At 33.4% G+C, this 16108-nt stretch overlaps 1 protein-coding gene across 4 annotated transcripts in view; it reads left to right on the top strand.

Annotated features, from left to right (window-relative positions):
* The first annotated feature begins 2169 nt into the window (after positions 1–2169).
* Positions 2170–16108, top strand: part of LOC145729997 (adipokinetic hormone/corazonin-related peptide receptor variant I-like) — a 103055-nt gene continuing 89116 nt past the window's right edge. For 2 of the 4 annotated variants that reach the window (XM_081981012.1, XM_081981014.1), the window contains exon 1: positions 2178–2337. In XM_081981012.1, coding sequence (XP_081837138.1) covers positions 2335–2337 — 3 coding nt within the window. In that variant the 5' untranslated portion in view covers positions 2178–2334. Of the gene's footprint in view, positions 2338–16108 lie in introns of all 4 variants that reach the window. The other 2 variants (XM_081981017.1, XM_081981018.1) reach the window with 2 other exon arrangements.

Here is a 16108-nt window from a genome sequence, read left to right as displayed (position 1 = left end):
GCTTATGATTGTTCCTAACAACTAGTAGATCGAGAAAGGGTATTTTATTATCTTTTTCCCTTTCCACTGTAAATTGAAGGCTGCGTTCCACACTATTCAATCTAAAAAGGACATTATCGGGCATTTCACTCGGTACAGCAGTCAACGAATCATTAACGTACAGAAAAAAAAATGGAACCTCGAAACTCAACTAAATTGGCCAGAATGGCGCTTATTGGCGCTCCCATGGGTGTTCCCTTCTTCTGCTGATAATGCTGTACTTCATATGAGAAGTAACTGGATGCACTTAAATGTAAACTCTATGAGCCTGTAAAACAATTCTTTGTTAATGGAAGTGTGTTCTTTTTATTTATAATTTGCCACCTTATGCCTGCCTAAAATGACTTCTGTCCATTATTCCATCTTCAGCCCCTTTTTTGCCATCTTGGATTGGCTTCTGCCACCTTCTTCCTTTCTGAAATGACTTCCGCCACCTTTTCTACCACGTTCCAGTACTACATTTCTTTTATTTTGCTACATTTACCGCTTTAAAATATCATCTGCCACCTTAGAATAGCTTTTGTCACTTTCTGCCCATTCATATTGTCACGTTGAGACAATAACCTAACCTAACCTAACCTTTTTTTTTCAGGCTCTATGACACGAGAAATCCGCATGGGACTGACCTGATGATCCTACCATCGTTGTGGTACTAGCAAAGGAAAGTAGGTATGGCAACTCTTGCTACACGCCCGCACTATTTCCTTTGCTGCTTGACACTACGTGACAATATTGCCACCTTGAAATGACTTTTACTGCCTTCTGCTTCCTCTTGCCACTTTGGAATGGCTTCTGTCACCTTCAATTATGCTTTGCGACACCTTCAACAAGTAGCTACTGAAACCTTGCAAGTGATTTTAGCCACCTTCAAGTGCCATTCTGCCTTCCTAAAATGACTTCTGCCACCTTTAAGTGGCTTGTACCAAATTCAAAGAGCTTCTGCCACCTTCTTCCGCTTTGACATAGTTTCTACCGTTTTCTTCCACCTTGGAACTAATTATCACTTTGAAATAGCTTCTGCTGCCTTCTAGCACCTGGCATGACTTTTGCCACTTTTTGTCCCTCTTTGATGCCAACTTGGAATGACTTTGGCTACCTTCAAGTAGCTGCGGAAACCTCCAAGTGTCTTTAGCCACCTTCAGGTGCGTTCTGCCACTTTTAAGTGCTTTCTGCCAACTTGAAATTGTTTTTGCCAGCTTCTGCCTTCCTCTAAAATGACTTCTGCCACCTGCAAGTGGCTTTCTACCACATTCAAGTAGCTTCTCTGCTACTTTTTGCCCCTTTTAAATAGCTTCTTCCACCTTCAAGTGCTTTCTGCCATTTTCTCCAATTTTTAAGTTACTTCTGTTACCTATACTGCCTCTTTCAAGTGGCTCATTACCCCAACTGTTCACTAAAAGTTACAATATACCTATAGAAAATTACATTTAAACCTAAACAAATCAATTTGACCGTCGCAGCTCCAATAACTATACCATTACTGTCAATCTAGGCTCTAGGGTCAATGGTGAAAAATTTTCAATTGCTACACATATCCTGATAAGTCAATTAGAAGAGGAACAACAATGCGCCTGTAAGCTGACCAGCAAGAACACCAGATTTAACGCCTCTAGACTTTGTCTTGTATAGTGTTAAGTCAACAGTTTTGCTTTTGCTGAAATACTGCAAAGGATTGTCAGTGCCGCAAATTATTTAAAAAAACTCCACAGTTGTGTATACATTTTTTATTTATTTCTGTTAATTTTTGAAATCCCGTTTACTGTTCATGTCATGAAAGCTGGGATTTACATTCCTCATGTAATTTATAAACTAGCAAATTTGATTATGTTTCCCTACAGTTTGTTCAAACAGTAAACACTTCACTCAAATGAATGAGTGGGAGAAAAGTACTCATAAGAATAACTTTCATATTTTTATCTCTTCTATTCCCTGCTTACAAAACTGAATATAGCTATTGCATTCTGGATGGTCTCTTAGTTGTACAGAATGTAAGTGTCCAGGGACTTTCCATTATCCATCCACTTTATATCCCGTTATCAACCAAAGCAACAACTTCTTTTTAGGGCGCAAACTCAACGCATTCAAACGGGAAACTTTCCGATTTTGGTAAAGTTACTATCTTCCGTACGTTTGCTCTGATGCAAGCTCGGGAAAGCTGGAACACGTAGTCGTGTAGGAGGTTTTTGCGAAAAAGTTTTCGCGCGTTTTAAATCGGACACTAAAACTATTACTCTAACAATTATTTGTTGATTTATTAGTGAGTTTTGAACACGAATTCAGGAACGATCGTCATGTATGGTAAGTAAAACTTTTTTATTGCCTTAAAAAATATGCATCTTGAACAGTGTATGTTATAAGGAAATTTGCATTACCAAAGCCACAATTAAATTTATGAAGAAGAAAATGTTGAGTAGGTTTCAGGATCTTAAGATTAATGGACCAATTTTTCTGACGTGTATTTCCATTATAGGATATGATGACAGTTTTGCCATATAATCGACAAGTGTAAGTAATCTCCGCATTGTTCCACTTAAGACTTTGTCTCGTGTGTCTTGACCTAATTCCATCAAGCATTCAGCCGAGAGAAAGTATATAACCCTGAAAAAAGGAATAATAGGGATCATCAAGTAAATTGATGTTTTTCTCGTGAAAGTCCTCGAAATTTTCGTAGTTTGTTACTCTAGACACGAGACTTGTATTTACAATCATTAGCTGATAAGGAACTTATTAGGGATGGAAGAGTTGGAACCAAAATCCAAAAAAATTGGCTTATGAGTAGTAAATTTGTAGATTCATGCTTCAAGTCAACTTAAAAATGAGAAAGTCAAATTTGAGAGCTTATTCAAGTCCCAATTAAATCAATTGAGGATCAAGCAGACAAAATCTTGTGGGCAAAAATGGGTTTGTGGTGGATTTCCATTTCATTTCGTCAGAAAAGTCTATTGGTAATGTCAAATCTAAGCAAAACCGTTTGTATCTCATTCAAAACCGACTTTAAAGTCAGGCCAATCAAGCAAATAAACCAGATAATCATACAAAATAAAACTGCTTTTAGGCAAGATTTATGCAAAAAGGGATTAGTCCGTCGGCTAGTCTTGTATTTTATCTTATTCAGTCGGTAAATATCAATTCAAAATGAACAAAACAAAATAAAGTTTTAATTTTTGCTAAAACAACTAAATAACTAAACTTAACAGAACTGTAATTAATTAAAACATATACATGACAAAGCATATTACACACAATAATTATTAATCTTTAACTGAAGCTAAAGCGGATACATAATAATAAGTTGTAATTAGCAATAATTTTATTATAATTCATTGCAAAATAAAATATTTTGTTCTTGCCAAGTTTTCGTGATTATCTCCAAATTTTATGTTATAACTTAGAGTAAACTTATTTTTGCTGGTAATTCCATCAGTAATTGTGTCTTTTCTTGACTGGAGACCACAAAGTTTAATTACAAGTATATCGATTCACTCTGTAGACCCATCAAGACCATCGTTATCATAAAGACCTCTCTAAACAGCAACGGAGTTCGTTAGAAGGTAATTTTGCCAGTCATTATCGTTATGAACATTTCTCAACACTACCTACAATATACTATAACGTGCTATAACTCTTTGTTGTTTCCCAATTTTACAATAATGTTGCTCCTAGCATAGTAAAACTGATACACTGTGTGTAAAAAGTCCAACATATCTGAATTATTTCGAAAAATATACAGCTGTGCTCTAAGTTTTGCTCGTGGTTTTGTTAAAGTTAAGTTAAAATTATCTACTTAAGGTAGGTAATGTTGTAGTTAATTGTTGCAACCTGGGTTACGCTTTCCCCCCTTTTATATAATTTTTAATACATTTTACAATCCATTCATAAACCAAAACATATTTACGTAACAAGCTGCATCTTCTACAAATAGGTTAGCGTATTTTCCCAAACGACATAGATTTGAAGTAAAGTTTATTTTACTTTTTCTACAGCAAAATTGGATGTGTATTGGACTGCAATATACGAGCAAATACTGATCCTAAAACATATACTATTACGTAAAGGTTTTTGATTTTGTCGAATCAAAATCCCTACCAGAAATTGCAAAAATTGTTAATAATTAAAATCGTATATTACAACAAAATATAAAATCACAACCTAATTAATTGCAGTTTGGATTATCGTATACTTTAATCCGAGTTTAAGTTAAATATGGTTCAGACTGTTTTTTTGTCTCAGTACAGCCACCCTAACTTAAACTTGGTTTAAAGTATTGTAATATCCGGACTGTTGAATAGTTCAAATCAACATAAACACAACACTGGGTACTACGAATAATAAATAGTATATCTATTACATAGGTTATACATAAACATATAAATGTCCATAACCGAACACCACGTTAAGTTGTTAAGTTCAGGTTAGATAAGTTTAGTTTAGACTGTTTTATTTTGCACCTGATCTGTCACATTCAAACCTCAACATACCTTATGTTGTACTTAATTGAGTTAAGTAAGTTAAAACTAGTCGTTCATAAGTATGACCAAGTCAAAATATTTAATGGCAGTAGAATAATCAGTCAAAAAACAGTTGATAACGGTAGATTAAAAAATAAACAATTTACATAGAAAAAACAAAATTTATTTTCCATTATTATATCGATTGTCTATCGAAAAATAATTCCAATTTGCTATACAGGGTGTTGAACAACAAGTTTGAAGCTTTCTTTTCACCTGCGAATAGAACGCTTATTCGAAATATCAACAATAACGAAGATACAGGGTGTCAAAGTTTTACTGAAAAAGAAATAAAAAATTACGAAGAAAAACTGACAGAGGTTATTCCTTATCAACAGACATAAACAAAAACAATAGATTTGAGCCGCTTATTTTGAACTAAGTTTTAATAATTTGGCATTTTAAATTAAAACAGCATTTAATTTTAGGCACGCATTAATTTATTTTTTTAAAAAGGGTTTTATTTGTAGAATTGAACAAGAAATTCAATAATAATTTTTTTTTGGAAAAAAACAGTAGCGTACTATTTTTTTCAAAAATATTTAAAAAAAATTGTTTTCAAAAATTTTCTGGTAAACACAAGAAAATTGTTGTTTCTTGAAAAATTTTCTTTCCACGTAGCTACTGACACCTACAAAATTTTGTTTAATTACTTTAAGTGGTTTGACCAAAATCATTAAATTTCTGTTTTTTCCAGTAAAACTTTGACACCCTGTATCTTCGTTATTGTTGATATTTCGAAAAAGCGTCAAACGAAAAAAAAAAACATTATTTTTTGAAGCCCTCTTCGCAGGTAATGGCAAGCTCCAACTTTGGAATCACCCTATATAAACCATACTTCAAAAATACAGATTTTCATTTTTTTTTCAAAGACGAAAGTTCACAGTCATGTGACTACTGTCATCTCAGAAACACGTTTTACTGCAAGAAAACTTTTTTAAACATTGATTTTTGCAACTTTGGAGCAGAGTTTGACACTAGTAGTGACAGTTGTCACAGGTTCTATAACACTATTTACCTAGACGGTCATGTGACAAATTGTCATAAGTCTCAGAAACAAATCTTGCATCAAAAACTGTAAGTAGTAAGAAAACTGTGGTAAACTTTAATTCTTGCATATTCGAGGGAAATTTTGACAGTTTTATATGACAGAAATAACTTTTAGCTACTTAGCACAAGTATGACCGTGCAATAACCTCTAAGCTAGTTAATCCTTAGAAATGCAGCTGTAAAATGATAGTTACGTGATTTGAGGTGGTAAAAACTTTAAGTCCAGCACGATTCAAGAGTTTTCCAAGCCGAAATGGCAATTTCCTGTATCAAACAATAAAAAAGTGGAAGTTTTATTCGGGTATTAGAAGTTTTGAGTTAACGAGCCGTTTCCGGTTAACTTGTTTCTCCTGAATGTGACGCGAGTGGAATCAATAGTAGCAAAACTTAGCTATATTGAATTTACTTAATTAGCTTTAAGTTTTTTTGTGCTATTAGAATGATTTTCTTTTTAATATTTATTATTTAAATAATTGTACAGGGTCTTTCACTGGGGGCTTCCCTGTTTTGAATTAAAGAAACTGAGATAGCCATTTGATGTAGTTTAAAAAGTTGAATCAAAAAATTAGTTCAGAAATATTCCTAACCTTCAAATAGAAGAGGTACAGCCAATAATGGTGTTTTTCTAATGGACCACCCGGTATATTTAACTATTTTCGGCAAATATTTTTATAATTTTATTTATATATTTTAATATTTTAAATAGGGACCATTAATTAATAATTATAACTCTGGAATCACAGCCATAAACAAGTGAGGGTAGAATATAAGATATGTTTTACAATTTTACAACAAACTAAAATAAATTATTAAGAAATATATATAATAATAATAATTTTTATTAAATTTCGTGGTCATTTTTTGATTCAACTTTTTTAACTACAATAAATGGCTATTTCAGTTTTTTCAATTACATACGGGGAAGTCAGAAAAAGGGTGTTGGTCCTCCAACCACCTTAATATAATCCCCGCACAACTTGCGAAGTAGTGTCACGTGTGCAAACCCTTTTTTCGTTAAGGAGCGGTCACGTGACGTTAAATTTATTTGCCAGTGAGAGTTTTTGCTTCCGGTCCGTCGTTTGGATAACCCGGCAATGTGTGTTTGGATAACTTGGAAATTTTATTTGGGTTTTGGTCATTGAATTAAATAGAATTCTGGACCTGTGTGATCCAAAAAAAAACACATTTATTTTGCTTGTGATGTAAAATAAAATTGCTTAGTTGAAATTAGGAAAGTTGCAAGGAGTATTTTTCCTAAATCGCTAGAATCGGATGTCAAAGTTGACATATGTCAATTACTTGTAAAATTTTGAACAAATCTACTACTCTGACAGTTTTTATAAAAAAAACACAATAAATTAAAACCCTATGTTTTTCAAAAAGTAACCAACAAACAAAAATTTAAAACTATATATTTTTTGAAAATTAATCATCTTATTCTCAATAAAATACTTATATTTGATATCAGAAAAAGAGATTATCCGATTGAGCAAATGAAATGCAGAGTGTTCCATTTGAAATCAAAACATGTATCAAACATTTCACAAGTGATTGGCATAATATATCAATTTTGATATTAGATTCTGGCAAGTTACAAAAAATTCTACAACTTTACTAATTTAAACCATGCTGTTTCTGATATCTCGGAGAACTAAAATTTAAAGTCACAGATAGTCATCGATTTTCAGGAACAAAAAAAAAATTCTCCAATCTCACTCGGGCAAAAATATATTTACTTTTTTCCTCGTACACATATTAAACGATTCCAAATACGTTCTTTTGTTTACTTAAAAATAAGTTCAAATTCCCTTTTCCCGACAGAAACGTGCTAAAAAAAACTGGAAAACCGTTAGTTCTTTTCAGGCAAATATGAATAATTTGTTACATTTACATACAAAAGTACAAAATGTACGGTAGATAATAATTCAGCAGTTTCAGAACAACGCATTTGAGTACAAAAGCAAAAAGTAGTTACTCGTAGTATTTATTACACATTTACCGTTTTTGTAACATGCTTATAGGTATTAAACTGAAATTCAACGTTTGATTTACTTTTAAACGGAAATGTAAGTTGATCAAAGAGACATTTTATACGTTATTTTAACGTTGCCAATCTCCTAAAATCAATATTCTGTTAGTTTAGGTTAGGCTAGGGTTAGGTAACATAGTTGTATTTATTAGGATTGTGTAACGTTAATTCAACTTTGATTAAGAAACGTTGCAGACACGCAGAAATTCAAAGTGTTGAATTTTAGTTTTTGTGTAACAATTTATAAAATAACGTTAGTATTAAATTTAAAGTTAATTTAACATTATATAGTGACGGTTTACTGTTTAAATAACTTTTAACGTCTTATTTCATGAAATACTCATCTTCAGTTCACCCTGTCATTTTTGGCCAACAAAAAAGGGACACCCTGGGCAACTGGAGCAACTTTTTTGCTTTTTCCCCCTAATTTATGTAAATTCAGCTATTTGCTTGAAACTTTCAATTTTCTTCAAACATTCGGCATTCGAAACACGAAAACTCATATATGTTCGTTGCCAATATTCCTGTTCCTTGAACATAAAATATATGAGATTGTATACAGTGATATATCGTTTGAAAATACGTAGTTTAAAAGTTTAGGTCTTAAACTTGAAGAGTTTAAGTCAAATACGTGTTATACATTACGTTTTTAGTTTATATAGTATTTAAATCTCTCCTTCAGGAAATGTCTTTTTCCAGTAAATGAAAAACCCATATCACAAGCTATTATCATAATTAATCTTCTAGAGACAGTATAATTTTGAAATTTTCTTAGTGATTAACCTTATTCCAGACTTCAGAGCTGGATTTAACTGGATTGACGTTATCAGTCTGGTTTTATTTGATTACCGCTTATGTTCTCTCGTTTAGATTATATTTCAGCCAAAACCAGTCCAATTCCACGTGGATTTCTGTTAATTTGGACCGAAAAGCAAACTAAATTAAGTGTAATTTGTTGTTTGATTACATCGATTTTTGGTATACGTTTTAGTAGTTTCTGATGTAATTGTCATTAAAAAAGTGTGTGTTACCACTGCTATCGGTGTGGTCAAACTTCTTGAAAAAAAAATGTATTTTTGAGAATATTTGGAAAACGTTTCTATGGATTTTAATGAAAGTTGCTCGGGATTTTCAAATCAGTTGAAGTTGTGATTTGAAATTTGTCCTATAACTAGGTCATTTTTTAGAGTTCAGGGAGGTTGAACCATTCAAATTAATCGACTTGAGCTCTTCTTTCCAGTGGAATTCTAGAAACCTTTTAGAATAAACTGGAACCATCTAGACTTTTGTAAAGTCGTCTAGAACGTTTTAGAAGCTTCTTAAACCTTTCTGAACCCGTAGAATCTTCTCAAAACTTCTAGAAACCTTTTAAAATGTACTTGAACCATCTAGACTTTTGTAAAGTTGCCTAGAACGTTTTAGAAGCTTCTGAAATCTTTCTGAACCCGTAGAATCTTCTCAAAACTTCTAGAAATCTTTTAGAATATACTGGAACCATATAGATTTTTGTAAAGGCTTCTAGAACGTTTTAGAAGCTTCTAAAACTTTCCTGGACCCTTAGAATCTTCTCAAAATTTCTAGAAACTTTTTAGAATATACTGAAACCATCTAGACCTTTGTAAAGTCGTCTAAAACGTTTCAGAAGCTTCTGAAACCTTCGTGAACCCGTAGAATCTTTTCAAAACTTCTAGAAACTTTTTAGAATGTACTGGAACCATCTAGACCTTTGTAAAGTCGTCTAGAACGTTTCAGAAGCTTCTGAAACCTTCGTGAACCCGTAGAATCTTTTCAAAACTTCTAGAAACTTTTTAGAATGTACTGGAACCATCTAGGCCTTTGTAAAGTCGTCTAGAACGTTTCAGAAGCTTCTGAAACCTTCGTGAACCCGTAGAATCTTTTCAAAACTTCTAGAAACTTTTTAGAATGTACTGGAACCATCTAGACCTTTGTAGAGGCTTCTAGAACGTTTTAGAAGTTTCTTAAACCTTCCTGAACCCGTAAAATCTTCTCAAAACTTCTAGAAACATTTTAGAATAAACTGGAACCATCTAGACCTTTGTAAAGTCGTCTAGAACGTTTCAGAAGCTTCTGAAACCTTCGTGAACCCGTAGAATCTTTTCAAAACTTCTAGAAACTTTTTAGAATGTACTGGAACCATCTAGACCTTTGTAGAGGCTTCTAGAACGTTTTAGAAGTTTCTTAAACCTTCCTGAACCCGTAAAATCTTCTCAAAACTTCTAGAAACATTTTAGAATAAACTGGAACCATCTAGACCTTTGTAAAGTCGTCTAGAACGTTTTAGTAGCTTCTGAAACCTTCCTGAACCCGTAGAATCTTCTCCAAACTTGTAGAAACTTTTTAGAATGTACTGAAACCATCTAGACTTTTGTAAAGGCTTCTAGAACGGTTTATAAGTTTCTTAAACCTTCCTAAACCCTTAGAATCTTCTCAAAATTTCTAGAAACCTTTTAGAATGTACTGGAAGCATCTAGACTTTCGTAAAGGCTTCTAGAACGTTTTAGAAGCTTCTGAAACCTTCCTGAACCCGTAGAATCCTCTCAAAACTTTTAGAAACCTTTCAAAATATACTGGAACCATCTATACCTTTGTAACGTCGTCTAGAACGTTTAGAATCTTCTTAAACCTTTCTGAACCGGTAGAAACTTCTCAAAACTTCTAAAAGCCTTTTAGAACGCCCTGGAACCATCTAGACCTTTGTAGAGGCTTCTAAAACAGTTTATCTGAAAAATTGAGTACATGGTGACCGAAAACAGTCAATCACCAAACTTTTCATGCACACCCGCTATACTGTAAGCAAAAATGTGCTGCAAATTTTTGGTGCCTGGCAAATTTTTCGTAACTTTTACCGTTTTCGAGTTATTTAAAAAAAAAACTGGTTTGATGCAACAAATTTTCAAATCAGTAATTCTTTCGTACGTAAAGATAAGTATTAAAAATATTTTTCTGGTAGATTATTGTTACACTATAACATTATCCATCCACAAAGTTATATTAAGTTTTAGGTTATAATAACGATATACTTACGTTTTTTGAATAACTTTCCATAAAATAATGCTATTATAAATCATTCAAATCTCTCCTTTGTTTTGTACAATTTTCTAATACCAACAAATTTTGCTTCGTGTATAGGAACTAGCTCTGAAACAGATTTTTGATAGGGCTTCCCGTTAACAAATTACGGGATGCAGGTTTATCAAAAGTATACAGAGTGTTTTAGGTTTTAATTTCGCAAACGTATTCTACGTCTAAAAATATAACTATAGTCTGCTCTAGAAATTATATTTAAAAAATGTTTTGTTAAAGAAATACAGGGTGTTAAATTATTTTTATTCCAAGATTAAAATTTCTTATTTAATTTAGAAACTTTTTTCTATTATTAATTTCTTTCGTATCTGTAATCGTTTTCAAGCAAATTGCATTTTAATACATTTCAATTGCATACTGCACATTGTTTTTTCTGATAAATTGCCCTAAATCTCAAAAGTAATACTCGGTAAGGTTTTTCAGAATGTTGGCTTAAATAATGATGTAGGGTATGATAAGATACGTATAGTCCAAATTTCAGCTGATTATTTCCTTCCTATCAATTTTGACCAATCGCTATCAAGAATTAATATAACAAATGTAAATTTTAAGTGGAAAAATCACTTGTCAACAACTGTCAACTTAGCTGTCAGCAGTTTTTCCGGAAAAAAATTCGAAAAAATTGCACACTCGTCACAACAACATAAAGAATAGTGTTACCCTTTCTAGCTTGAAAGTATTGTTCTTATTAATTATTGTTCTTATTATTTTAATTAAAATAAAATGTTCTCGCTCATGCTATTTAAAACAAAATACTTAGAAACTCGTTTTTCCGAATTTTTCCGGAAAAATTAAATGCACTAGGGATATTACCCCCGATTAATTGTCTCAAAAACTGAAAAAAAAATACAGAAAACCAGTGGTAAAAAGAGAAAATCATTAGAAATTAATGGGAGTAACGAGGATGGCAAACATCGACAGTTGGTCACATGATCACTTTATCAGAAAAATTGATTGATAACTGGTGTTTTCAATAATTAGTCCATTAATTTGCCATATCACACGAGGGTAATATACATACATTAACAAAAACATGATTTTATGTACGACTGGTGTGGTAATTATTCATTACATAACTCTCTGTTATTTTTAATCTGTTAACTTTAGTCTATTGCTTAAAATGTGTAATCACATTTATAAAATACTGTTTTCAAAAATCAATTATCGGTTTTGCTGCAGTTGTGTCAACTTTGGATCACCCTGTACTAACTATAGAGTAACACGAGTGTGGCAATATCCCAGTTTAAAACAGGATACTTCTTATAAACTACCCACTTTATTTTAAAAATACCTAACAATATAACTCGAGAGCAAGTAAAACTTTATGAGAGATAAACCCCCGTAACTTCAAGAAGAAAAAGAAAAGTTGATAAACTAATACCATGATACTTCAAGATTCTAATTTATTACAGGAAGAAACTTTGACAGGAGTTCCATAAAAACGTTCTACTAAAGCCCATACTGATATACAGCGTGTCTATTTAATAACTCCATTCATGTTGTATAGAGTTATTACCTATAGAAAATTGAAAATTCCAATGGAAGTGTATAGGCACTTTATTTCAGACTTTCGTGTCAATGTTGTTTCGACCAAACACATTTGTATGTACCAATGTGTTTAGTTGATAGCACTTTCTAAATGATAGCACACAAACTAGCAAAAGCTTCTAGAGATATTGACCACAATACTCGATTCAGGTTACTTTGAAAACAAACAAATTTTCCTGGAGAAATGGCATTAACCGAAATTTTAATTTTTGTCCCATTCTTTTTGACGAGCAGTTTATTTAGATGGGTCCCTTTCGTCCAAACTTGATTTTTATTGCTCTTGGACCTTTGCCCAGTAAAATTGTATTACCCCAACCAATTAAATTGCCTAGGCAGCAATATTCATCCTTTCATTGGCCTTCACATCGGATACTATACGCACGAGGCATTCCTTTAGCAAATTTTGTTTTAAAGGAAAACGATTCCTTCTTTGAGCTGGATATTATAATCTTCATCAAAAATTAATCAAAAAAGGCTGCAAAGTAATGAAAAAAATTAACTACTGTCGGAAAATTGTAGGAAATTTGGCGGTAATAAATAAGTGGAGTATTATATTAAACTTAATTTTCTTCTCATGGGACCCATTCTGTGAACGAATTAACAGAAAGTGAAATTTCATTTAGGATTGACCCTCCAAATTTAATTTCGATGGATCCAGCATTCTAACTGCTGCCTTCATTATGCGTGTGTCAAGCCAAGGAGAAGTTTATGATAATCAGGGTTAGTTGGTTAGTTTCATAGTTCTTTGTTGTGGCTAAACATTCCAGAAGGGTTCCAGAAGAAGGGGCTAAATGAAAGTAAATTAGATATACCTGAATCTGAACGCCATCGGAGGCAAGTTATATTTTAATTTTAGTTAGGTCTATACAAGGGTTATCAAAATATTCGTAAAACTGAATTTATTAATGACAGGAAAGTATTTTTTGGGAAAGGAACAAGGATGATAACCCGGCGACACAGTTTTTGCTTTTTGACTTCATCAGGCATGTAACTCCAACTGTATGAAAGTAGGTTTAGAAACCAGCTGACATACACATGATGAAACATATAGGTACGGGTGTAACCTGGAAAAGGAGGGACAAATAACAAACATGGATATCACAAACTGACACTTTTCTCTTCTGGTCGTTTGTGATATCCATGTTTGTTTTTTGTCCCTCCTTTTCCAGGTTACACCCGGATATATTTCACCATGTGAATGTCAGCTGGTTTTTGAATATAATCACCTAAGGCATTTTTACACGGAGCACAAAAACACGATTGGATGCCAGATGAGATACTGGCGCTGTTTGAGTAACGAAGAGGGTACAAGAACAAAGGGAATGGTGATAACTACAAAAAAATCCAGAAAGTCATTAGAACGAAGATAAGAACCGCTAAGGATGAGTGGCTGACACAACAAAGTGTGAAGAACTAGAACAACTACAAAGAATACACCTACACAGAAAGGTAAAAGAGACGTCAGGAGTATATAGGAAGAGTCCATTCTCTAATGTAGAAAACGATCAGGGAGAATTAGCGCAGGATGATCAACATCGTAAAATCATATAAAAGAACTATATTAGCAAACTTTTTGCCGATGAAAGACCTGTTGTTGAAAATGTAGGCGATAAAGACCTTTCGGGACCTCCCATCACAAAAGAGGATTATCCAAAGATAGAAAGGCGATTTGCCCAGACCGCATACCTATAGAGTTGCTCAAACTATTGGACGAAAAAACCATCAGAGTTCTTCAAACGATATTTAATCGAATCTAAAAGACAGGCCCGCTAAATGGTTATCATCGAATTTCGTCCCCTTGCCGAAAAAGAACAATGCAATAAAATGTGAGGACCACAGACTAATCAGCCTCATGAGTTACACACTTAAGGAGATTATCCACAACAGAATATCAATAAAGTGCGAAAGAAACATCGGATCCACACAATTTGGATTCAGACGAGGTTTAGTTACGAGAGAAGCATTAGTTGCGACTCAAGTACTGATTCAGAACTGAAACGATCAGAGAAAGGACATAATGCTGTGTTTCATCGATTATGAAAAGACGTTCGACAGAGTCCAACATCACAAACTGTCCAACATCATAAAAAGACATCCGCTGAATTCAAAGCCTATACTGGAACCAAATGGCTGAAGTCAGAGTTGGTAACGATCTCACAGAAGCAAGACCAATTTGTAGAGAGGACCAGGGTGTGTCTTCAATTTATATTCTGAAGCCATCTTTCAGGAAGCCCTAGAAGAAGGCGTTCAGGTGAATGTTGTATAAGTCAACAATATTCGTTATGCGGACGAGACAGTTCTAATTGCAGATAACATGGAGGATTTGCGAGATATGCTTGGGACTGTCGGGGAATGCAGTAAGAACATAATATCAGCACCAAGAAGACTAAATTCATGATAATTACTCGAAAGCCACAAGAATTTCAAAACTCATATGAGAATCAACCAACAGAGCGAGTAAATAAAATTAAATATCTAGGAACGTGGCTGTGTTAAAAATGGGAATCAAATTCAAAAAAGTGCTCACCAATACTGATTTCAATCTTGGCTTGAGAATTAGATTTGTCAAATGCTTGTGACAGTGTTGCTTTATGGCATGGAGGGATGAACACTGAAGGTGAGCACTATGATCAAGCTGGAAGCATTCGAGATGTGGGTCTATAGGCGTGTACTGAGGATTCCATGGACTGCAAGAAGAACCAACGATGAGGTCTTGAGAATAATCAATAAAGACCGCGAACTGTTAGACACCATTAAATGTCGAAAAACAGCATAACTAGGCCACGTAATACGCCACGAGAGGTACCAATTGAGGGAAAGAGAAAAATCGGCAGGAAAAAGATGTCATTGCTCCGCAACGTTAGGCAGTGGACAGGACTGGGGACAATGCAATAACTAATGCATACCATACGTAATAAGAAAGAGTGGACAAATGTGATCGCAAACATCCATTTATGTACACGCAGAACTTCTTCTTTCACTTAAAAATTCTACCGATTTTACAAATGTCCATTTAGGAGCCAAATTTACCAGAACATCCTTCCTAATTGATTCCAGTAGTTTTTCACTAAAAATTTTACTTTAAGAAACTAATTTCAGTAGTCTAACGATTTTCTAAATAATATTAATTTAGTTGCTTGTTTCCTAGAACAACCGGTCTTATAATACTCCGCTTGAAATGTAGCCTTTATAGACGAACTTATACTGATTTTATAAATGTCATGTCGTGTAATGTGTAATTTTCATAATTTCAGTTCTCTTCGGATATCTCCGGATGGCATGGCATCTTATTAAACACCAAATTGCGCATTTTTGCAATAATTTAACTAACTCTGTATCTCTTACCGTTTGAGATGAGAGAAGCACGAATTTGTGGTTGTTTTTGGTGTTTTCAAGCCGCAAAACCTTTAAAAAAATAATTGACTTTCTTTATTACACGTGTTGAATAAAATATAATCGAATTGCTCACTCTCCCAGATTGGTGGGATTGCATTGTCGTCCGGTATTAGAGCACCAAGAAAATGTTGAAATCCAAATAAACAACTACTTAATACCGTGTCGGAACAGCATTTCCAAGAAAATACGATTTCAGTGTATTTCTCTTCCGGGCACTTTCATTTCAATCCATTCTTGCATTGCACACAAGTATTGGCCGCCAAGCAATAAGCTTCGAAAACGTGGAAAATAATTTGTAATGACATGGCGGTTTATATATTGTATAGGATGTCTCAGAATACGTATTACAAACTTAGAAAATGTGTTGCAAATACAAAAATGAAAGAAAATTAGAAAACGCCTTACATCTCGAAAATTAAAGTTCCAACGGCTT

This window comes from Ips typographus, linkage group LG5 (genome assembly GCF_016097725.1).
Source record: "Ips typographus isolate SLU linkage group LG5, UJ_Ityp_2.0, whole genome shotgun sequence".
NCBI lineage: Eukaryota > Metazoa > Arthropoda > Insecta > Coleoptera > Curculionidae > Ips > Ips typographus.
The sequence above is the reverse complement of the archived record's forward strand: the minus strand, read 5'-3'. Positions and strand labels throughout refer to the sequence as shown.